Source organism: Eleutherodactylus coqui, chromosome 1 (assembly GCF_035609145.1).
Source record: "Eleutherodactylus coqui strain aEleCoq1 chromosome 1, aEleCoq1.hap1, whole genome shotgun sequence".
Lineage (NCBI taxonomy): Eukaryota > Metazoa > Chordata > Amphibia > Anura > Eleutherodactylidae > Eleutherodactylus > Eleutherodactylus coqui.
The window spans coordinates 86,056,009-86,080,104 of NC_089837.1; the positions used below are offsets into that span (position 1 = coordinate 86,056,009).

Consider the following 24,096-nt stretch of genomic DNA (forward strand, 5'->3'; position numbering starts at 1 on the left):
TCCCATCTTCTGCACATGCGCAGAAGATGGCGGCAGGTACTTTCAGGACCAGAATGCCGCAGGACATCAAGAAGGCATTGGGTAAGTATTTTTAGATCCCTTCATGGATTTGATCCGTGAGGGGCGCTGAAACTTTAATTTTATTTACGTTTTTCTTTTTACTTTTCCGTGATCGCCATTAGCAATTGGATAACGGTGATCACTGGCCAGGGGACCGCTTTCCCTGGTGACATCTCGAGGCTCCAAGCTACCTCCAGTAGCCGGGAGCCAGGAGATTTCAAAAATCTCGGGCCGATCCCATCTTCTGCCATTTTTCCTTTCATGCGCATGTGCAGAAGACGGAAGCAGGTCCTTTTCGGACCAAATCGCCACGGGACATCACGGAGGAGGGAGGTGAGTAGTTTCAGCTCCCCTCATAGATCCGATCCATGGGGGGGGGGGCTGAAAATGTAACTTTTTTTGACTGTTTATTTACTTTAATGTGATCACCGTTACATATTGGATAACAGTGATTGCGTGACTGGGGGTTGCTCCCCGCGGCCCCCCATGGCAGCTTCATCTTGTCGGCTACCTCCGGCAGCCGGCAGTATGGAGATGTCACATCCACAGCTTCAATCTACTTGGCTTTAATCCCCAGAGAGAGCGTGTTTTTAAAGCCCTGGGGATTAAAACCCACTTACGCAGGGCATAAAAACACTATGGGGTGGTAACTAATTGGTTAAGGAATCAGAAAGTCAATACTGATCTTCCATCTGACTCACCAAAAAGGATTCAGAACCTGAGAAGAAGCAGAATCCGTCAGAACTGCATCTGCCACTACACCAACCCCTGTATATGGGGGTATGAAGGAATCCCCTGCCATAGCTGTCACAGCTGTGTCAGGGGAACGCAATGTTCTCCCTATGTTTTCGATGGGGCTAGTGCTGCTGCCACTGGCCCCATTGAAAGCAATAGGCGATGTCACAGACTCTTCTTTGCGATGCGAGGTTGCAGTGAAAACATCGCAAAAGAGAATGAAACAATTGAAAATCATTGGTTTCATTAGCATGCGTTTTCACTCACTCTCGCATCGCAAGGATAATGGATCGCCAGTGGATGTGAGCCCTAATAGAAATCATCTCAACGATGATTACAGCAATAACAGTAGAAGGGATTTGAATTTTTTCCCCCGTGTCTCAAAATTAGCTAAATGTAACCAGGGTGTTTCTTTGCGTACTTGTGGATCAACAGCTTGAGGGTACATGTGTATGGGCAATTTAAAAGTTGTGCCCGAAATATGCAGGCACAACTCGCATTGAATGGCACTCCGATATCTTATTCGTGTGCAATCTGATGTGCAAAACACTGCACTTTGACATGTGTAATTCTCATCCGAAAAGGGGACAAGAATAAGACATGCTGCAATTTTCTTTATTCAAACTACCAGTCCAAGTGAAAAAAGCCCGTGTGCGTACAGCCCTTCAAATGCATGAGTCCTATTTACATCCAATTTTCCTACCAATTTTTTGGTCCAAAATTCAGATGGAAAAAACGTCAGTGTGCGCAAAGCCTCAGGGTTAGTGATTTAATACTTGCCAGTGTAGTATTACAGATTAACGTAGTTGTGTAAAAAATGTAATAGTCCTATAATAAAATGTAGTAGCAACTTGCTTTAGTGGCTTTGACCTGGGGCTCTTGGACTGATCGCTTTTTCAAGAAGTAATTTTTCCCTGTGCCAATAATTGGCTAAGTGTGTCTCAAGGTTTTTTATCTTCTTCTGGATTAACAGCTTTAGGCTTTGTTCCCACGAGTTTATATCAGCCGGCCGGTTTCACGGCCGGCCTATATACACTACGATCATATGCATTGGATTCCAATGCATCAGATCACATAGCCACATTTCCACGATGTAAAAGCCCCAGCAGGGTCAATATAGCGCTGGGTGCTTTTACATCGGGCCCAAAAGATAGTCCTGGAACTATCTTTCAGGCCGGAATATGTTGGCCGCTGCATGGGCTCCTATGGAAGCCAATGACAGCGGCTGGAGAAGGGAGGTGGGAGGGAGTTTAGCAGCCTGACTGCTAAACTCCTTCCCTCTTCTCTCCTCCTCTCCGGCTGATTGCAATGGGAGGAGGCAGGATGGGGGCGGAGCTAAGTGCCACCCTGTCCCACCTCCTCCCATTACTTGCTGTGGACAAAGGGTGGGAGCTTAGCTCCACCCCCCCCACTGCAAACAGCCAGAGGGGAGGAGGGAGAAGGTGAGCCGGCAAGGGGGATTGAAGGGGAAGGGGCAACGACATGGCAGCCTCGGCGTATATGCGCTAGGGTCCATGCCATCTGAACGGGCACACAAACGTTAGATTTATACTCCTGTTCACAAGTTCTTACTCCTCTGATCGTAGTGTATATCAGTCGGCCGTGAAAACGGCGGCCGATATATGCTCGTGGGAACAAAGCCATAGGGGTTGGGCTATTAGTAATAACTTAGTATTAATTAAATTCTTTATGTTAAACGCTTAACGTTTTAATATAATTGTAATTAAAAAGTTAATAATATAACAGTTAAGAAATTGTTAAAGGGCATCTGTCAGCTGGTACAAGCTGTCCAAACTGCTGGCATCATGTTGTAGAGAAGGAGCTGAGTAGATTGATATATAGTTTTATAGTGAAAGATTCAGTATAACTTGTATTATATTTCTTTATACTTGTTTATTCTGAACTGAGTGGTCCAATGGGCGGAGCTACCAGTGATTGACATCTACCCCTGTATGAACAGCTATACACAGTTGTCAATCACTGCTAGGACCGCCCTTAGGACCACTCAGCTTGGAATAAACAGATATAAAAGGACTAAAATAGCAACATCACTCCCCGAACTCCCCATTCACTGACCGTTGAGGCTCACAATGTTGTTCATGGGGTTCAAAGGTCATGACATGTTCCCTTTAAAGCTGGATAGAAAAGCATTGTCCTCTGTGCTTTTCTAGCCAGCTACAAAAAAAGACTGACATGGATGAAAACCATGGGAGATGGAGACCATAGTGGCCTCTATCTCATTGCACCCTATGACTCTGTCTCGAAACCTTCCCAATTTCTGTCCCTAGTTTCCTGCTTAGAAGTCGGGTTTCCTGTAGCAATGAGCTCTTCCATCACTTACTGCCTAGAAAATTTGTCAAAAAATTGTGCCCCCTTAGCAAGGCCGTTGATTATACACAGGGACGGTAAGTTCTAGGTTGTTGTCAGTGACAACGGTTGGCCTTGAGTATAATGAAGCCAAACAGCCGGCCCAAGATGTACCCACAAGACTGACCGGCCCACCAAGGAGTTTCCCGGTAAAATACATAGCCAATCTGCTACTGTTCCTTGTAATATTTTTGGATTTCGGAAAACCCTTTAAAGGATGCAATGTAACTTGGAAAATTTGACACTCTAGCAAAAGCAGGCATCAACCACATTGAAATTGTATTGGCAGTCATATTGGTTGTCACTTACTACAGAACTTAGAAGCAGATGAATTGAATTTGAAAGGGCTCTTGTCATGCATATTACTTAGGGCATTACACTCAGGACGGGCCATAAATGTCTAATAGGAGGGGGTTCAGCCTCTGGGACTTCTCCGTGACCTCTCTAGATTCAAAGTGGCGACAGGTGAGCAACTTTACCAATGACATCAATGAGGAGGCGACCATGATTTTAGGAGCAACGAAAAGCTACGTCACGCAAGCAGCGCCACGTTTTATATTGGAGGTCGAAAAATGAAAGGGGGACGTTCCTAATTTCTTTTAGTACAATAAAGTTTATTGAGAAAAATGTCCAAAGCGGAGAAAAACAAAAAACAGCCAAGAAGTATAATAGAATAAAGGAAAAACTTAAAGGGGTTGTCTCGCGGCAGCAAGTGGGGTTATACACTTCTGTATGGCCATATTAATGCACTTTGTAATGTACATCGTACATTAAATATGAGCCATACAGAAGTTATTCACTTACCTGCTCCGTTGCTGGCGTCCCCGTCACCATGGATCCGACTAATTCTGATGTCTTCTGGCGTTTTTAGATGCGCTTGCGCAGTCCGTGCTTCTGGCTGGTGAATGGGGCCACTCGTGCCGGAGAGCTGGTCACCGCGTCGTCGTCGTAGCTCCGCCCTGTCACGTGTGCCGATTCCAGCCAATCAGGAGGCTGGAATCGGCAATGGAACGCACAGAGCCCATGGTGCACCATGGGAGAAGACCCGTGGTGCACCATGGGAGAAGACCCGTGGTGCATCCCTGGGAAAGGACCGGCGGCCATCTTTGGGAGAAGATTTTTATAACTCCTTATTTTGTCGGATCGGTGAGTAGCAAGCGGTTTAAAAACCGCTTTAATTTGCTATTTTATGCCAGGGGGTAACAGGGGGAATGGGGTAAGGTAAAATTTTGATGCTTGCCACGAGACAACCCCTTTAATGGAATTAATTTAAATAACCCAAACAGTACAATTCAGATATTAGGCTGTGCACATCAACATCTGAGTTCCTATTCGCAGCCTCTGTCGCTGATTTCCATCGTGGCGCTGAACGGAACACCTTATAGTTAATGACCGATATTTGGCGCTGTTTGAGTCCAGCACGTGCCAAATTCAACACTTCCGCTTTTTCCGTTGATGTTCTCCTTGGTCAAAACGCAAAAAAGTAGCAAAAAGTAATAAAAACACGACACGAACATATTTCCCCGTAGAATATAATTGTCCTCTAATGTATATTGCGAGGTGAATGACTTTAAAAAAGTTAATAAATATACCATAAAATGTCGCCATTGAAACATACATCTCACCCCACCCAAAAAACCCTGTAAAAAAAAAAAAAAGGGGCTTTGTTGAGGTCAGAGCTGCAAAACAGTAGGCCCTCTGCCCACGGCCGGGTCGGATTCCGCCGGTGAAATCTCACAGCGGAATTAGACCTCGTGCCACCCAGAGGCCCTATACTCACCTCTCCGGATCCGTTGCGAGAGTCTGTGCCAGCGAGCCGGCGCACATGCGTAGTACAGCACACGACGCACCGGCGCTGGGCGGTAACACGATTTTCAGCGATACTTCCGCTGTGCTCACAGCGCAGTGTATCACGGGACAGACGGCTTCCATTGACTGCAATGGAAGCCATTAACGCAATTTTCTACCCCGCGAGCATAAAGTCGCAGATGTTTTCCGCTCGTGGGCAGGGCAGAATCTGTTCGCATAGCATGTCTATGGACGGATACTGCTGCGGGATTCACAGCGGGTGTCTGACCGCGAATTCTACAGCAAATATCCATCCGTAGGCATTCGGTTTTAGGGATGTAGAATACGAACGGCGCGGTACGTATTGTGGACATAAAGTTTCTCGTCAGAAGAGGTTTGAAATGTTATTTTTGAAAATTTGTTTCTTAAAGGGGTTGTCCCGCGCCGAAACGGTTTTTTTTTTTTTTTAAACCCCCCCCCCCCCGTTCGGCGCGAGACAACCCCGATGCAGGGGTTAAAAAAACCACCCGCACAGCGCTTACCTGAATCCCGGCGGTCCGGCGTCTTCATACTCACCTGCTGAAGATGGCCGCCGGGATCCTCTGTCTTCATGGACCGCAGGGCTTCTGTGCGGTCCATTGCCGATTCCAGCCTCCTGATTGGCTGGAATCGGCACGTGACGGGGCGGAGCTACACGGAGCCCCATTCAGAAAAGAAGAAGACCCGGACTGCGCAAGCGCGGCTAATTTGGCCATCGGAGGGCGAAAATTAGTCGGCACCATGGAGACGAGGACGCCAGCAACGGAGCAGGTAAGTAAAAAACTTTTTATAACTTCTGTATGGCTCATAATTAATGCACAATGTACATTACAAAGTGCATTATTATGGACATGCAGAAGTGTATAGACCCACTTGCTGCCTCGGGACAACCCCTTTAAATTCTAAACACATTTCCACATCGTCCCAACAAAGTGGAGGCGCCGAACTCCCCTCACTCCTCTCTGCCGCTTTCCCTTTGAGACGCCCCCGATAAGCCCGATACGTGATTTTGGGCTTCTTCTAATTCTCACGAGACGCTCTGTCCTCTCAGATGCATTTTTGATCATTTTGAAGCCATTTATCACGAAATTTTGAAAGATAATCTTTTCACACTTCTCCGCACCGCCATTGTACTGCGTATTTTACGTCAAGGGTCCTCTATCGCAGGTATGCCGAGGAGAAAATTAAAACTTTATGGAAGGAAGCAATAAAAAAAACAAAAAACATAAAAACTTGCTGCGTCTAGAAAGCATTAATAAGACATTAAAATGTAATTAAAACTAATGAGATAAAAGTATGGAGTTGGTTCCATCATCAGAGCTGCTGATTCTTGCCTCCACACAGCACCACAGCGCAACCCTCCGACCAGAAGGGACACTGCACTCACAGACTCTCCGGCTTCCTGCTCAGAGGGCGGACATTTTATTGGAGACCATTAACCAGTACTCACACAGTACAGTCACCAGACTACACGAGTGAAGACAAAATGGAGTCACATGGTCTTCTCTTTAGTAAGGAAACCCCTGTAAGACTCGTCACCACAAACGCTGCACAGCGCCATCTTTGAATAGGGCAACATTTTTCCTCCCACAACTAGTATTTCAGAACCGGGAGCTGCAGATGAGGCGTCATTGTAATAGAGAATACGCTACTGTCAAAGTGAAAAGTATGGAAATCTCTTAGTGGCTCCAAAAATCGAATCTGCCCACAATTAAGATGGCCGCCGGCGAACACGGTAAACGTCACATGTGCACAGCGACGAGGAAGTGATCCTGTGAAGGGGGCGGGGCCACTGCTAGAGCGCAGAGGAGCCGGTAACTGCGAGTATGTGAGTGGTGGGCTACATATGTGCAGATATGTGCTTACTAGGGAGGGTCACAAGGGTCCTGGTCAGCTGATTATTTAACTAGCTCACTGCCATTCCTATAATGTATTCCTGATCGTAGTGGAGACAGTGTACTGTATATAATGCAAGGGCTACTGCCGGGTTGTACCCTGTAATATTGTACTGGGGAATGCATTGATGGGGAGTCCAGGTTGTACCATGTAACATAGTGCTGAAGGGTCCATTTACACGGAGCCCAGGTTGTACCATGTAATATTGTACTGGGGAGTGCATTTACAGGGAGCCCAGGTTGTACCATGTAATATAGTGCTGAAGGGTCCTTTTACAGGGAGCCCAGGTTGTACCATGTAATATTGTACTGGGGAATGCATTGATGGGGAGCCCAGGGTGTACCATGTAATATAGTGCTGGAGGGTCCATTCAGGGGAGCCCAGGGTGTACCATGTAATATAGTGCTGGAGGGTCCATTCAGGGGAGTCCAGATTGTACCATGTAATATAGTGCTGGAGGGTCCATTCAGGGGAGTCCAGATTGTACCATGTAATATAGTGCTGGAGGGTCCATTCAGGGGAGTCCAGGTTGTACCATGTAACATAGTGCTGAAGGGTCCATTTACACGGAGCCCAGGTTGTACCATGTAATATAGTGCTGGAGGGTCCATTCAGGGGAGTCCAGATTGTACCATGTAATATAGTGCTGGAGGGCCCATTTACACGGAGCCCAGGGTGTACCATGTAATATAGTGCTGGAGGGTCCATTCAGGGGAGTCCAGGTTGTACAATGTAATATTGTACTGGGGAATGCATTGATGGGGAGCCCAGGGTGTACCATGTAACATAGTGCTGAAGGGTCCATTTACACGGAGCCCAGGTTGTACCATGTAATATAGTGCTGGAGGGTCCATTCAGGGGAGTCCAGATTGTACCATGTAATATAGTGCTGGAGGGTCCATTCAGGGGAGTCCAGGTTGTACCATGTAACATAGTGCTGAAGGGTCCATTTACACGGAGCCCAGGTTGTACCATGTAATATAGTGCTGGAGGGCCCATTTACACGGAGCCCAGGGTGTACCATGTAATATAGTGCTGGAGGGTCCATTCAGGGGAGTCCAGGTTGTACCATGTAATATTGTACTGGGGAATGCATTGATGGGGAGCCCAGGGTGTACCATGTAATATAGTGCTGGAGGGTCCATTCAGGGGAGTCCAGGTTGTACCATGTAATATTGTACTGGGGAATGCATTGATGGGGAGCCCAGGGTGTACCATGTAATATAGTGCTGGAGGGTCCATTCAGGGGAGTCCAGGTTGTACCATGTAATATTGTACTGGGGAATGCATTGATGGGGAGCCCAGGTTGTACCATGTAACATAGTGCTGAAGGGTCCATTTACACGGAGCCCAGGTTGTACCATGTAATATAGTGCTGGAGGGTCCATTCAGGGGAGCCCAGAGTGTACCATGTAATATAGTGCTGGAGGGTCCATTCAGGGGAGTCCAGATTGTACCATGTAATATAGTGCTGGAGAGTCCATTCAGGGGAGTCCAGGTTGTACCATGTAATATTGTACTGGGGAATGCATTGATTGGGCGCCCAGGGTGTACCATGTAATATAGTGCTGGAGGGTCCATTCAGGGGAGTCCAGATTGTACCATGTAATATAGTGCTGGAGAGTCCATTCAGGGGAGTCCAGGTTGTACCATGTAATATTGTACTGGGGAATGCATTGATGGGGAGCCCAGGGAGTACCATGTAATATAGTGCTGGAGGGTCCATTCAGGGGAGTCCAGGTTGTACCATGTAACATAGTGCTGAAGGGTCCATTTACACGGAGCCCAGGTTGTACCATGTAATATAGTGCTGGAGGGTCCATTCAGGGGAGTCCAGATTGTACCATGTAATATAGTGCTGGAGGGCCCATTTACACGGAGCCCAGGGTGTACCATGTAATATAGTGCTGGAGAGTCCATTCAGGGGTGTCCAGGTTGTACCATGTAATATTGTACTGGGGAATGCATTGATGGGGAGCCCAGGGAGTACCATGTAATATAGTGCTGGAGGGTCCATTCAGGGGAGCCCAGGGTGTACCATGTAATATAGTGCTGGAGGGTCCATTCAGGGGAGTCCAGGTTGTACCATGTAACATAGTGCTGAAGGGTCCATTTACACGGAGCCCAGGTTGTACCATGTAATATAGTGCTGGAGGGTCCATTCAGGGGAGCCCAGGGTGTACCATGTAATATAGTGCTGGAGGGTCCATTCAGGGGAGTCCAGATTGTACCATGTAATATAGTGCTGGAGGGTCCATTCAGGGGAGTCCAGGTTGTACCATGTAACATAGTGCTGAAGGGTCCATTTACACGGAGCCCAGGTTGTACCATGTAATATAGTGCTGGAGGGTCCATTCAGGGGAGCCCAGGGTGTACCATGTAATATAGTGCTGGAGGGTCCATTCAGGGGAGTCCAGATTGTACCATGTAATATAGTGCTGGAGAGTCCATTCAGGGGAGTCCAGGTTGTACCATGTAATATTGTACTGGGGAATGCATTGATGGGGAGCCCAGGTTGTACCATGTAACATAGTGCTGAAGAGTCCATTTACACGGAGCCCAGGGTGTACCATGTAATATAGTGCTGGAGGGTCCATTCAGGGGAGTCCAGGTTGTACCATGTAACATAGTGCTGAAGGGTCCATTTATGGGGATCCCAGGTTGTACCATGTAATATAGTGCTGGAGGGCCCATTGACGGGGATTCCAGGTTGTACCATGTAATATAATGCAAGGGGGTGAATTGAAGATGAGTTTAGGTTGTATCATTTAATATAGTTCTTGTGGGTGCGTTGACTTAGTATAGGGTGTACCATGTAGTATAGTGCTAGGGGGCACGTTGATATAAAGTCTAGGTTATATACCATGTAATATAGTGCTGGGGGGTGCATTAACATAAAGTCTATGGTGTACCATGTAATATAGTGCTGGGGGGTGCATTGACAGTCTAGAGTGTACCATGTAATATAGTGCTGGGGGGTGCGTTGACAGTCCAGAGTGTACCATGTAATATAGTGCTGGGGGGGTGCTTTAATATAAAGTCTAGGGTGTACCATGTAATATAGTGCTGGGGGGTGCGTTGACAGTCTAGAGTGTACCATGCAATATAGTGCTGGGGGGGGGTGCTTTAATTTAAAGTCTAGGGTGTCCCATGTAATATAGTGCTGATGAAGTTGTCTGAAAGGGTCGCACTTCCCGTTAGGGCAGTGCCCTCCTTCCTGTATACAGAAGTTGCTTCTAGTCCAGAGCAGATGATTCTGTACATATCAGAGCTTTCTGGTTACATGTAGCAGGTTTGTGCCCTATATCTGCAGCATAGATATGTATGGAGCTGACTCAGCTCTAGGTACAGACGTGCTTCAGATCTGCCCCATATGAACACACTTTCCATCCTCCTGCCTATCAGTATGGAGACTCGAAGAACTGTATATGAGACGTTTGCACCTTGTGATCTCTAGAGCAGCGTTTCCCAATGTTCTGCTAATACCCATTATTCCAACAAATTCTGTCCAGGTAGACCCAAGGCTATCTCTGATCATTCTTCATCCGTTTAGTCAGGGCCGACTCTCGGACACTTGATCAGCCCTCTCCACGTTGCTCAGTTTGGTCATTTGCATGTTGGTGTCGGCTTTGATAGTATCAATCCAGCGTGTTCTTTTGCTGCTGACCACTCCAAGCATTACTGATCCCTCTAATGAATTAGCTCTCATTATGTGGCTGAAGTATGAGGGTCTCTGTTTCGTAATTTTGCCCTCCAATGAAAGCTTTGGTCTGACGCAGTCTCAGACATTTTTGTTCGTGACCTTGGCGGTCTAAGGAATTCATAGAAATTTCCTCCAGCACCAAAGTTTGAAGGCATCGATCTTCCTCCGGTCCATTTTCTTCAGTGTCCAACTTTCGTAGCCATACGTTGTGATTGGGAAGAGGATTGCGTTGACTATCCGGTATTTCTCTGCAATGCTTATGCTTTTTCTTGCGCTGTGACCTAGTGTGCATTGTCATTTTATGTGGGGTCCTGATTCTCCATTGCGGTCCATTTTCGATCAGAGGAAGATGAAGTCTTGAACTGCTTGGATTCCTTCATTGATGATTTTGATTTTTCCTCTACCCTTACCGGATGTTGTCATGATCTAAGTTTTCTTGACATTCAAGTATAGGCCTGTTTCTTCACTTCCTCTTTTAACCCTTTCCAATCCACTGTCTGACCTCTGAAGACATTATGATTTAAGGCTGTACAGCTCCGATGTTGGAAGACATCCGTCAGGGTTCTCCAACTGTATATTGCCAGCCTCTCTGCTGTCGGAGCCTATCGAATGTGTCCCCTCATGCAATACTGGCTTTAGCCAGCAGATAGCACCGTTGCATAACGGCAGAAAAAGAGTAACCCCTCTAGGAAAACCAGGATACAAATTGGATTGGAAAGGGTTAATATCAGTTGTTCAAGAGCTTCCTGACTTCTTGTTAACAAGGTTGTATCATCTGCAACATCTGTTGATGTTTCCTTCACCGATCTTGACTTTAATGCCGGATTCATCTTAATGACATTGCCTAAAGACCGCCTCTACATACAGTTGAACAATGCAAGGGATAAGATGCAGCATTGGCGTACGCCTTTCCCGATTCTGATCCGTTCCATGTTACTATTGGAGGTCCCGACCGTAGCCTCTTGGTTTGGATATAACTTCTATATAAGTTGCCCCAGATGTTCCGGGACTCCCGTTTGTCTCAGTCATGGCCACAGCTTGACATGTGAAGGCTTTGCTGTAATCGATAAAGCATATGTTCACCTCCTTCTGGTATATGATCATACATGTTGCTATACACGAAATGCACAGTATGAAGACTACCTCTAAAGACATGGCTCTTACACGTGCCACAAGTTAAGAACCTCAGGCACTATCTCTATAACCCTTTTTAACCCCAATCTTCCTCTCTCCCAAATGGGGACTCCTTTGGATCCCTGCGTTATTCGACAGGTTCTCCTTGTAGAGATGCAGTTTATTATTTCGTCCTCGTCTGCCTGTGATGTGCAGGAAATATTGTGGTTTTCTTTCTCTGACTAATGTAGCAGATGCTGTGCAGACCGCCATTATGATCTGCTGCATAAAAGTAAGCCGAGGTGCTTCCTCCACAGCACATCAGCTACAATGACAAAAATCAGTCATTTAGTATGTGTTCCACTTAACCCTTTCCAATCCACTGTCTGACGTCTAAAGACATGATGATTTAATGCTGTACAGCTCCGATGTTGGAAGACATCCGTTGGGGTTCTCTTACTGTATATTGCCAGCGTCTCTGCTGTCGGAGGCTATCCAACGTGTCGCCTCATGCAGTACTGGCTTTAGCCAGCAGATAGCGCCGTTGTGTAACGGCAGAAAAAGAGTAAGCCCCATAGGAAAACCAGGATACAAATTGGATTGGAAAGGGTTAAATCAACTCCCATATCCCAGCTTCCTTGATCTGACATGGCGGATTAGGATATTGAAGTTTGGGTCCTTTTATACTGAACAATTATCGTTCAGACTCTTTGGATTGCAGGAAACTGAACAATAAATCGTTCATTGTAAATGCCTGAGCAACGAGCGATAATTAATTCATACGTGTCACCATTACACACTAAATGGGAAACCACTGGGTAACACTGACATGGTAAAGGACTTGGGGATTTTCGTTAACTGTAAGCTCCACTGGAGCAACCAGTGTCAGGCAGCTGCTGCCAAGGGAAATAGGATCATGAGGTGCATCAGAAAAGGTCTAGGGGCGCATGACGAGAGCATTGTTCTTCCTCTTTACAAGTCACTAGTCAGACCACACATGGAATATTGTGGACAGTTTCGGGCTCCTGGACTCAAGAAGGACATATCAGAGGTTCAGCAGGTACAAAGATGGGCAACTAAAGTAATAAATGGAATGGGCGGACTACAACACCCAGAGAGGTGATCAAAATTGGAGTTATTTAGTTTAGGAAAAAGACGGCTGAGGGGCGACCTAATAACTGTGTATAGCTATATCAGGGGACAATACAGGGATCTCTCCCACCAGTGTAAGCACGGCCAACGATTGAACGCCGAATGAGAATTTGTTCGCTACTCGTTTGTTTTATGCAGGAATAAAAAATCGTCGCTCGTTTACACATCGTTGCGCATTAACCGCGATCATTTAGTCGGTCGCATTCACTGGTACAGCTCATGTGAATGACTTGCGAGCGAACGATTTATCTGCCTGTATAAACAGGCTGCACAAGTAAATGAGCAAAACCTGTCAGGTGAATGATAAATGGCTCCGTGTAAGGGTGGACTCGCACGGACGTGTTTGTGTATTTTATTCAATGGATTCATTCCCATTTTCGGTTTTGAAAAAAAACCACAGCATGTTCTATTTTAGCGCACATTTGCACACCAAAGGCCCCATGGCAGCCTTTTTGCGTGCCCGATTTCTGCGTAATTTTGCATAACACTATGCAATTTTTCGGGATAAAGAACACATAAGGAGCTTACTAGGCTAAATAGCCATGTAACCCATGGTGCGCCTGTGTCCCGCGCCTTTGTGAAGTGGCCCAGGCATTGGAAAAATGTGTAAGATTTCCAACACCCCATCAACATGTAAGGACCGACTCACAAAGGTGTTTGCGCAAAAATGTGCACGAAAGCGCAATGTGCACAACACAAACATATTGCACTGCTGCGTGCATTTTGCGCAAACACGTTTGTGAGCCGGCCCTTGTATATTGAGTGTTGGAAATCTTCTCACTACAGAATCTCCATCAGAAATCCACGGCATTTTCACTTTGTATGAAGGCTGCCTTCTGAAAAGCGAACCTCGCTTAATTGGTATCCATGGAGATGATATAGATGAGCAGCCGACATGACGGGAACATCTCAATATGTCTGAACCTACATACAGACCCCAATACTGCTTAACAACTAATATATATATATATATATATATATATATATATATATATATATATATATTATTATGTATAGTTCATTATGGTACACTGATACTAGAGCAAATACTACAAAAAAGCTTAATTTAATGAATGTCAAATACAGAGGGCGGCCACGGAGAAGTAGGCCGGCACCACACACTTATGGAAGCTGTCTAAGTGGAAATCTGTGTTGCCCATAGCAACCAATCACAGCGCAGCTTTCATTTCTTACACTGCTGAGATAAAATGAAAGCAGCGCTGTGATTGGTTGCTATGGGCAACACAGATTTCCTTTTAGCCCTCTTCCATAGGACTGTGGTGCTGGGATCAGAGGTGCGCTACTTTTCTATGTCCCACTCTGTACTTGCCCATCAGCATCATAAGTGATATATAACCCAACCCTAAGGCCGGGCTCAAGACCGTGTTTGCCGGCGTGTCACGCTCGAGTACACAGCAAGTACGCAATGGTGTGAACTTTCTGCGTGCCGCTAATCCCCATACATTATCTCGGTGTCTATGCACACGTAATACCTGGCAAGATAGTGCGTGCAGCCATTTTTTTTTTCACATACGCATTTCGCGCAACTTGTGGGAGCAGCACTATTAAAACGTATGGCAGGTTCCTGCTGCATATTATGTACGCGAAACCTGTGCAGGTAATGCGCGATGAGCATACGGTCGTGTGAACCTGGCCTAAGGCTAGATTCACACCGATGTATTTGGGCCTGCAAATCTTACGTGCACGATACGCAGAAGGTAGAGTCCATTGATTTCAATGGGTTCGTTCACATTTTCCATATTTTGCGTGCTCCTTTCAGTCCCGCAAAAAGAAAAAAAAAACAAATAAAAACAGCAGACGGCTCTACTTTCATGTACATTTGCGCAGCAAAGATCCCTATAGAGGGTGTGCAATACAGAAGGAGAAGCGTAATAAATAAGCTGCGTAATTCCATTGGAGAAAGAACACATCTGGAAGTTGTTAGGTGAATTAGCCATTTCAATCGCTGTCTTTGTGTGCCGCGCACAAATGAACATGCCTTGCACGTGCAAAAAGTATAATAAAATACTCCAATACGGGCGCAAAAAAACCCTCATTCAGTGTGTAAATGAGGTGCAAAAATGTTCACATGTCTGTATGAAGGGGGCCTTAAATGTAAAATAAGCTGTTGAGGAAGTCTGGCGAAGAGATACATGCGAGTAACGTGGCGTATTTCTTTATCCCACACAGATTATAGTGCTTCATTGTAGTCTCAGTCCTAATTGTCCCTGCACACCCGTGGACAAAAATATGGAAACACTGTATAAAATACATGCTGTGAATTACATGGAATTATAAATCATACTTCACAATACTACCAGTAAATATTAACTATATCAGAAGGACAGCTCAGTGCTAATGATTAAAACCCCATGCAGATCCCTCCTAATGGTCCTCGGTCCGTATATACTACAGCGGAGATAGTAGGCGATGCTGTAGTTGTTACGTGATGTGATGACCTGTATACCAGAGCCAACACATGGAAAGCGTCATGTGTAGAGATGAGCGAGTATACTCGCTAAGGCTAACTACTCGAGCAAGTAGTGCCTTAGCCGAGTATCCTCCCGCTTGTCTGTAAAGAGTCGGCTGCCGGCGCGGGTGACAGGTGAGTTGCTGCGGTGAGTGGGGGGGAGAGAGGGAGAGGGAGATCTCCCCTCCGTTCCTCCCTGCTCTCCCCCGCCGCTCCCCGCCCGCCGCCGGCCCCCGAATCTTTAGAGACGAGCGGGGAGATACTCGGCTAAGGCACTACTCGCTCGAGTAATGTGCCTTAGCGAGTATACTCGCTCATCTCTAGTCATGTGTCTTCGGGACAGCGTTCTGCGCAGTTGTGAGGGAATCATGGCAGAGTTGACAGAATTCCAACGCGGTCAAATTGCTGGGGCACAGTATCCAAGATTATCACCGCATACAGTAAGACTGGCAAAACCGCATCCGGCAAACCCCAGCGTAGGTGGAAATGTGTGCTGAGTGACAGACGATCATTGCGTAGGGTTGTGATGAAGAGGTGTCTCAGTGCACAAATGAGTAGTAGTGATAAAAGTATGTAGAACTTGATGATTCAGTGATCGGCACACCCCTGAAGTAGTTTAGCGTATTTTGTGCTGTGGGTTTGTAAACTAGCAGTTGACCTGCATTCTCATCTGTCAGGTTTCTCACTCAGGGCGCCTTCACACTTGCGATCATGATATCGCCGCGTTTTATAACGCAAATGTCAATAGGACTTTCTAATGTTAAAAACGCATCGCACAGAAATCGCAAGTTTGTGGTTTTCGATTTTTGCGCGATGTGTTTTTAACATTAGAAAGTCCTATTGACATTTACGCTATCGCAAGTGTGAAGGAACCCTTAAAGATCTCAGCTGCATGTGTTTGGCTCTCCTAGTGATGCTCCTTTGTTCTCTCTTGCAGGAGCATGGAGGCACTGTCGTTTGTCTTGGCCGCTTGCCTCTGTTTCTCCTTTGTGAGTGCAGATTCGAAGGCCGTGACAACGTCCCTCACCACAAAGTGGACTTCTACATCCCTGCTACTGGAGGCCAGGTAAGTGCTGAAGATACATGTTGGCATATAACATTGACCATTGCTCAGATTACATCTTTATGCTGACGGAAATGAAAATTATAAAGGAGAAAAACATCTGCCAACTTCTTCCGGGTAGTACAGGTGCAGAACCCACCCACCTGATGCCGCAGGCTGTGTACTCACAAGGGTTTGTTTGGGTACTCACGTCTCATCCGGTTACACTTCAGCTTCCTGTAATGTGTTTATTCTTCTTCTATTGCCTTATCTGATGCATCTTTCCACATCAAGTCAAGACTTGACTCATTCTTGCTCGTATAACTTTGGACCTTTAGCTCCTTTGCTCTTTCCCCTCGTCCAAACCATATCAGATACATGAATTATCAGAATTTCTGGTTTATTGGGTTTTGTGTTAAAGCATACTTCCACTTTCCGGTAACTTTTCAGAACTAAATGCCTTGTGGGTATATGTGATGAATAACATTATCTCTGGATATTATATGATTTATACATGGCATTTGTCAGCAGTTTTCCCCTCCATTTTTAATTCTTATTCTCTCCTGAGCTTGTGGGTGTAGACTGGCTGGTATGATGTTTCCATAGACGGCACACATAGTAGAGGAGGATATCTTCTCTATCTCTCTGTAGCACACTCTCATAAGTAACAGCATCATGGAGGACATTAGGCCTCCTTCACACGGGCAACAAGGTCGCACGATTTTGTAGTGTTGCTGCAATGCTACGAATCGCATGTATGAGAAGCCCATGCTTTCCTATGGGTTCCTTCAGACATGCAATGCTTTGTAGCATGCTACAAAACGACACAAAAACCCCACAGGTCCAGCGATATGCCTGAGACTCATGAGGTTTTGTAGCCCATGTTTCCCTATGGAGCCTTCCTCTCTGTTGCATCGCATCGCACGAAAATGCGGTTTTTGTGCGATGTGATGCAACTTTAACAGTAGAAAATGCTACTGTCAAAGCTATAATCTAAGCCCTAACTACAGAAAAAAAATGCACGTACATCACCTGTCCCGCACTGTCAGCCCGGCCGCATCTTCTCCCCGGGTCCCCGGCACTGATCATCATCTTCTCTTCTGACCCAGGATTCAAAAATCCCCGCCTCCTGGAAGCGCTGGCTGTGATTGGCTGACGCTTAGCCAAAAGAAAGCAGACCCCTAGTGGGCCGCACTTTTAAGTGATTCTTGAGCCCAAAAACCTCACTTTAGGTAAATAAAGCGATTTGCACTTTTTCTAGGTATCACATAAACACGTTCGTTCACAGTGTAGCTACCATCTAGTCTGCAGTCATACTTGTATATACATACTAGAATACCTGTAATCGTAATACGGAACAATCTTGTACACAACTTGTGTTTCTTTTATAGTGAATTTCTGGCTGATGACGGGTTGGATAAGTTTTGGGCATTTGTGGATGAAAACCAACAAGTAGATGATCAAGGTAATAATAAAAATGCAGTTTTTTAAAATGTGCAAAACAAGGTTTGATTTTTTTTTTTCTCGCCTCCATGAAGTATCTCACAGTTAGTGATCCTGGCATGAAGTTTTATGAACATTTCTAGTTTGGAAGAAAGTTATGTGAAAGATGAGGAGATTGTATAAGCAGAGAGTCATTTTGTATATTTACTCCTGGCAGCCGGCTCAGTGGGGACAAGCACGCTCAGATTCTCTCTTGTTTCCCCGAGTTCTCATTAGCAAGTTATGCCCCTTTTAGACGAACCAATTCCCATTTGACCTAGCGAGTGATGTCACTGCTAACTTGCTCACACTCATGCAAACGGTTTAGACTTTTGCACTTCTAGTTTAGTATTTCACATTCCTATGTACGCAAATAAGGTGGGAAATACCTCTACAGCGACATCCGTTGGATGGCAGCATTCCTTCAAATCAAAGTGACTATAACAAGTCTCATTAATGATGGGGAATAGAAAACCATGCACAGACAGCTGTTTCGGGGTGACTGCCCCTCATCAGTATGCAGCAGGCTTCAGGCTTGGCTGATGAGAGTCCTGTGATGTTTGTCAGAAGCTGTGCCGTGTCTCCCTAAGGAGAGCACCCAAAAAGTGTGGGGAGACAACTAGGGGGTGAGTGGGTCAGGGGATGGTATATATGTGAAATACTGAGCAGGAGTGTTTAAATGTAACAAGAAATAAATGATCCAACGAGGATTTTTAGTCCTGCTGAAACTGAACGACAAACAAAAAGTGCACGATTCTCATTCAATGGCTCGCATTTAAGCTAAACGATTATCCTTCACTTTAGCTCGTTTTAACGATTTTTTTGAACGATAATCGTTACATTTAACCCTTTCCAATCCACTGTCTGACGTCCGAAGACATTCTGATTGAAGGCTGTACAGTTTCCGATGTCGGAAGCCATCTGACAGGGTATTCTTACTGTATATTACTGGCCGCTCTGTTGTCGGGGGCCTCTCCAGCATGTCCCATATGGCAGTACTGGCTCTAGTCAGCAGATGGCGCTATTGTATAATCGCAGAAAGAGCCCCCCAGGAAGCCCTGAATCTAAAATTGGATTGCAAAGGGTTAAAAACTGCAGAAGTCTCTTCAGATTATGTTCAGAGCCTATATTTTCATGTATACATAAAACCTATCCATAGGGCTCCATTTATCTGATGGAAGGCAAAGGAGTGTCCTTTTGGTGTTTGTTAGGCTGGTATATGTCGGTACAACTTTTTTTTTTTTTTGTAAATCAAATTTTATTGCGTTTTAATTATAACAACAATTCCGCAACAGATATTGAGATAGGTTACAATTTGCATTTTAAGTACAATCTTAACTGCTTTAACATAGCCCTCGCGCATTGGGAAGTCCATTCAGGGGCTCCTGAAAGTTAGCTTGTAGCAGGTTGAGGTAATACTCCTTCCTATCGCGAAGGCTGCTCCAAACCCCCCTGGCAACAGGCAAGGGTGGTTCTACTATATCGAATAAGCTAAAAAAACTCATCCCATCTCATCACTAGCAGGGTCTTGAAACCATTAAACATAGAGGGGAGGGGGAAAGGGTGGGGAGCAGGTGGGGGGGGGGGGGTAAGGGGAGGGAGAAACTGGGTACCCTTCAGTGAGCTTAAATCAGAATGAACCAGAGTAAGAGTCAAAGGCTGGTGAGGAGTCCCGATATAAGCGGCTCACCCCCCGGGGGTTAGCACGGAGGGGGGGGGGGGGGGGGGTTCTTATAGAGCATCAACTATGCTAATATTTGCAGAATAACCATTGTATATGGACCTTAGGTCTGTTGCGATTGGCATCACCTAATCGTTCGGAGGATTCGCTACCAAACAATCGCTCTCCAGGGAGACCAAGTATCTATAAATTTGTCATGTGTCCCTCTGGACCAGGCCGACAGTTCCTCTAAATTCGCGAGAGTATCTACCTTATCTCTCCATTGAGTTAGTGTAGGTGGGTCTCTCTGTTTCCACTTTAATGGTATAAGGGCTTTTGCAGAGTCCATCAGCAGGGCAGTCAATTTATTTCATAGTGGATGGAAAACCGGAGTCGGTCTCCACAGGAGAACCACCTCAGGGGAGAGAACCAATCCCGGAGAGATTTGTCTCAATATCTCCTCCACCTCTCTCCAGAATTTATTCAGAGCCGGGCACTCCCACCATATGTGGAGGAAGGACCCAGTTGCCTCCTCGCACCTCCAACACAAATCATGTGTGCTCAATTTATGATCGTGCAGCCACTGCGGGGTCCTGTACCATCTTGCCAAAAGCTTATAGTGAGATTCCTGTGAGGTGACACATGGTGACAGACCAAACGCGGTCTTCAAAATGAGCTTGGTCTCTTCCGGAGACAAAGAGATCCGAAGCTCCCTCTCCCATGAAACGAGGAAGGCAGGGCTCACGTCCCCTGGCGGGGAGACAAAGTGTTTCCGTATATAGGAAACCTTTCTGGTTTGGGTATTGTCTCCCGCTAAGGTTGTCTCGAACGCTGTTAGGGGACTGGTAGTTTTGTGGTCTTTTAGGAAGTTATTTATAACTTTTAATAAATGAGTCGAGGTGAGGAAAGACAGGGGATATCCAGGTAGGAGGTCCTCTAGCGATGGGAGAGGGTATTTGTATGCCAAGTCCACTACGTCTTGGATTCTTTTGTCTGCCAGTGGTTTCCAGATTCTAGCTGTATGTGGGTCCAGAGAAAGACCCATGTATCTGTGTAAGACAGATAGGGGTGCGCACGGGGAAGGGCTTGGAACCAGCGTAGACCCCAGGACAGCCCAAGTATGCAGTAATCCCTTTGTAAGGGGATTAATATTCTGTTTCCTCTTAAGTTTCCCCTGTGGGACCCAGAGTTCCTCCACCAAATGAGAGCCGTGGGCTCCCCTAGCCAGGGACTGGAGCAAGGGGTCCTTAACTGGGTGTGTTAGCTCCAGCCAGTGATTTAATTGTTCAGCCAAATAAAACTGTTTGGGGCATGGTAGGTCCACTCCCCCCTCCGAGCGCCTTCTGATTAGCAGACAGTGCGCCAGCCTCGGCCGTCTTCCCATCCACAAATATCTTGTGAAAATGGTACGTAGAGACTTGAAGAAACTCGATGGAATAAACACTGGGAGTAATCTGATTTTGTAAAGTATAATAGGGATGATGTAGGACTTCAGTATATTTTTTCTGCCTAACCAGGATATAAAAGGGAGGTCATAGGTTCTTACTAAATTCTTAATCTTTCCCAGTAAGGGGAGGAAATTTGTTGCATACAAATCTTCTGCTCTTTTAGTAATTTTGACCCCCAAGTATTCAATTGACGAGTCGGCCCAGGTAAAGGGAGAGTTACTTATGATCGCTTTAAATCTATTAGGTGGGATAGAAATGTTTAGTGCCGTTGATTTGGATAGGTTAATTTTGAAATTGGATATCAACCCAAAATCCTCCAACAGCCGCACTAGATGGGGGAGACCCGTCTCTGGGTTCGTTATAAGGAATGTTATGTCGTCTGCGTATGCAGACGCAGAGAGGGTCCTTCCCCCTACTCTCAGGCCCTGTATCAGGGGGTCTAGTCTTATCTTTGGAGGAAGGGTTCAAGGGCAAGGATGAACAGCGAGGGGGACAAGGGACATCCCTGTCTCGTACCATTATTTATGTTGAACGGGGAGGATAGGGACTCGTTAATTTTAAGCCTGGCATGAGGCGAGGCATAGAGGGAGAAAATTGCCGTGACGAATTTTGGGGGAAAGTTAAAGTGCAGCAGGACCTGCTCCATGTAGACCCAGTTTATGCGGTCAAACGCTTTTTCGGCGTCTGTACCCACAAAAGCCAATGGGATATTATTGCCTTGGGCGTATCTGGCGGCATGGAGCAATCGAAGACATCCGTCCCTCCCCTCTCTCCCCCTGACAAACCCCGACTGTTCTAAGTTAATCAGTTTGGTGATAACTTTTTCTATTCTTTTCGTTAAGATTTTCGCCCAGAATTTCAAATCGAGGTTTATCAGGGAGATCGGGCGGGTATAACTTTTTTAATGCAGTATGGAATAGTATAAACTACATTAGTCCACATAAATATAATATTGTAAAAAATGTATACCACACAGTATACTTTTTTTTCCTTTTCACAATGCTGGCACCATATCCAATGCTATGCCTGTACAGTGGGATACATTGCACCCTTCTGTTAGAGGTACAGTATACATATACCTCTAGAGGAGGGCTCCTAATGTAATGTGAATGGAACCTTACAGAGTCTCTTTTGCAGTAATTGGTCATAGGCTATGGACTAGTCATAGAATGGTAGAGTTGGAAGGGACCACCAGGATCATCGGGTCCAACCCACTGCTCAATGCAGGATTCATCTTTTACTACATGTCATCACCTAAACTAAGTCATGGTGTTCATTGGAGAGGTCTTGATGGGTACCAGGATGGGCTTTGCTTACTTAACTGGCTTTCCATGGAGAACGATATATGTGTGCCTGCAGAGATGAGGAATGTTAACACTTTGTCGTTATACTTTAGGTTCTGATTCCGACAACTACAATCTAATTCTGAAGAGTGCTGGTAGCCTCTTGTCCCCTGTCCAGCAGAATCTGTTGAAGTTTGCCCTTTCTCTTCGCTCTTACTCGGCCACCGTCCAGACATTCCAGCAGGTCAGTATCTCGTTCTTGCATGTGTAAAGGATCAGAAGCCCATGAATCTGCTGAACTGGTCAATTTTGCTCTTCAGGAGTCTGTGAGGGCTTATGAAAAATACTATGGTTGCCCGACAGCTTTTCCAGAAACAGAAATTGGAGAAGAAAGCTGGAGAATAGCTTTACAAAATAGTGGACAAGTTGTAGTCATTCTTGGTGGCTTATGTTCACAACAATTTGATATACTTCTCTCTTATATATTTTACCAGTTGTAGATTAAGTAGATCCTTGGCTTTGGGCTGTTATCCAAACTTGTGACCCTCTTCCCCACCACCACCCTGTCATGCTTGATCTATAGTCATAGCACTTCCAGCCACTGAAACATCACCACATCAAGTTCTAAAATAGATACTGTATTATACCAGACAAATGAAAAGATGTGACAACTTCTCTGTAAGTGCAGTGATCACAGGTGGCATCACCTCTATTTGTGGATGTTGTCTTTCTTTTTTTTCTCCATCTGGCCCAAACTACCACGATGACTTCTACTGTTGACCTCAGAGTTTCCTGCTGAGATATCTTTGTCCCCTCACTTCTGTAGCCATTTTCAATCTATGCCGTATCACAAATAAATTTGGACCCCAAATCAAACTCCTAAATTAATCCAGATATCTCTGCACCAGACCCCATAAACAAATTTAGACCCCGTATCCCTAAACTGAGACCCCCGAGCGGGATAAAAAAAATATTTAGATCCCCAACCAGAAGCCTCATATAATACTTTCCCTTCTCACTTTCATATTTTCCTTCAAATCTGAATGTTGCCGCACACAGGGTGATAATGCTGTCAGCATTTGGATGTTATATACATCTCTGGACAGCGTAAGGACCCAGTGCAGCGGCTTTTAGAGCTGGAAAAAGAACGCAAATGTGAGGCTGATGGTACCAGCCGTTATCTATTGGATATATCTAATAGCAGCTGATTTAAAAATTGAAAACAATGAAGTGAATTGAAGGCAGGGGGGCCCATTTCACTCTTTCACCAGGGAGCTATAATACCAACTTTTAGACACAGTGCCTCCACAAGAGCCAGAAACATTGCCCCTTTGTATGCCAGGCTTTTCACATTGGCTATATTGATTTAAAGTGTTTACCCCACTTATGTTTTGCTGCAGAAAGCAGATAGCACCGTAAATTGCGCAGTGGCCTGCGTTGGTACTGCAGGCTGTGTCCTGTTGAAATGAATGAGAATCAGCCTGCAGTACCAACCCGGGCCACTGCACAGTGTATGGCGTAATCTGCTTCCTGCAGCAAAACAGCTAGAAGTAGGACAACCCCTTTTAGTGTCACTTCAAGAATGCCAAAAAACAACCCCCAAACCAGGCTTTATACTCGCTATCCTCGTTCCCGGAATCTTTAGATCAGTGGTTCCACAGGGTCCTGACAGCAATGCACACAGGTTTTAACGCTGGTAGCATCGTGACATTATCCGTGCTGATGTATACTGCAGCCTGACACTGGACAGCGTTAGTACATTTCTTGTCCGTATCATTGGGGGACCCAGCTAGACCATGGGATATAGCCACTGCCACTAGGAGGCGACACTAAGCAAAAGTGTTAGCTCCTCCCACCA

At 45.7% G+C, this 24,096-nt stretch overlaps 1 protein-coding gene across 4 annotated transcripts in view; it reads left to right on the plus strand.

Moving 5' to 3' along the window:
* The first annotated feature begins 6,759 nt into the window (after nt 1–6,759).
* UGGT1 (UDP-glucose glycoprotein glucosyltransferase 1) overlaps nt 6,760–24,096 on the plus strand; it is an 82,469-nt gene continuing 65,132 nt past the window's right edge. For 2 of the 4 annotated variants that reach the window (XM_066597877.1, XM_066597905.1), the window contains exons 1-4: nt 6,760–6,817; nt 16,261–16,389; nt 17,757–17,830; nt 22,352–22,482. In XM_066597877.1, the coding sequence (XP_066453974.1) occupies nt 6,816–6,817; nt 16,261–16,389; nt 17,757–17,830; nt 22,352–22,482 (336 nt within the window). In that variant the 5' untranslated portion in view covers nt 6,760–6,815. The remainder of the gene's footprint in view (nt 6,818–16,260; nt 16,390–17,756; nt 17,831–22,351; nt 22,483–24,096) is intronic. The other 2 variants (XM_066597886.1, XM_066597894.1) reach the window with 2 other exon arrangements.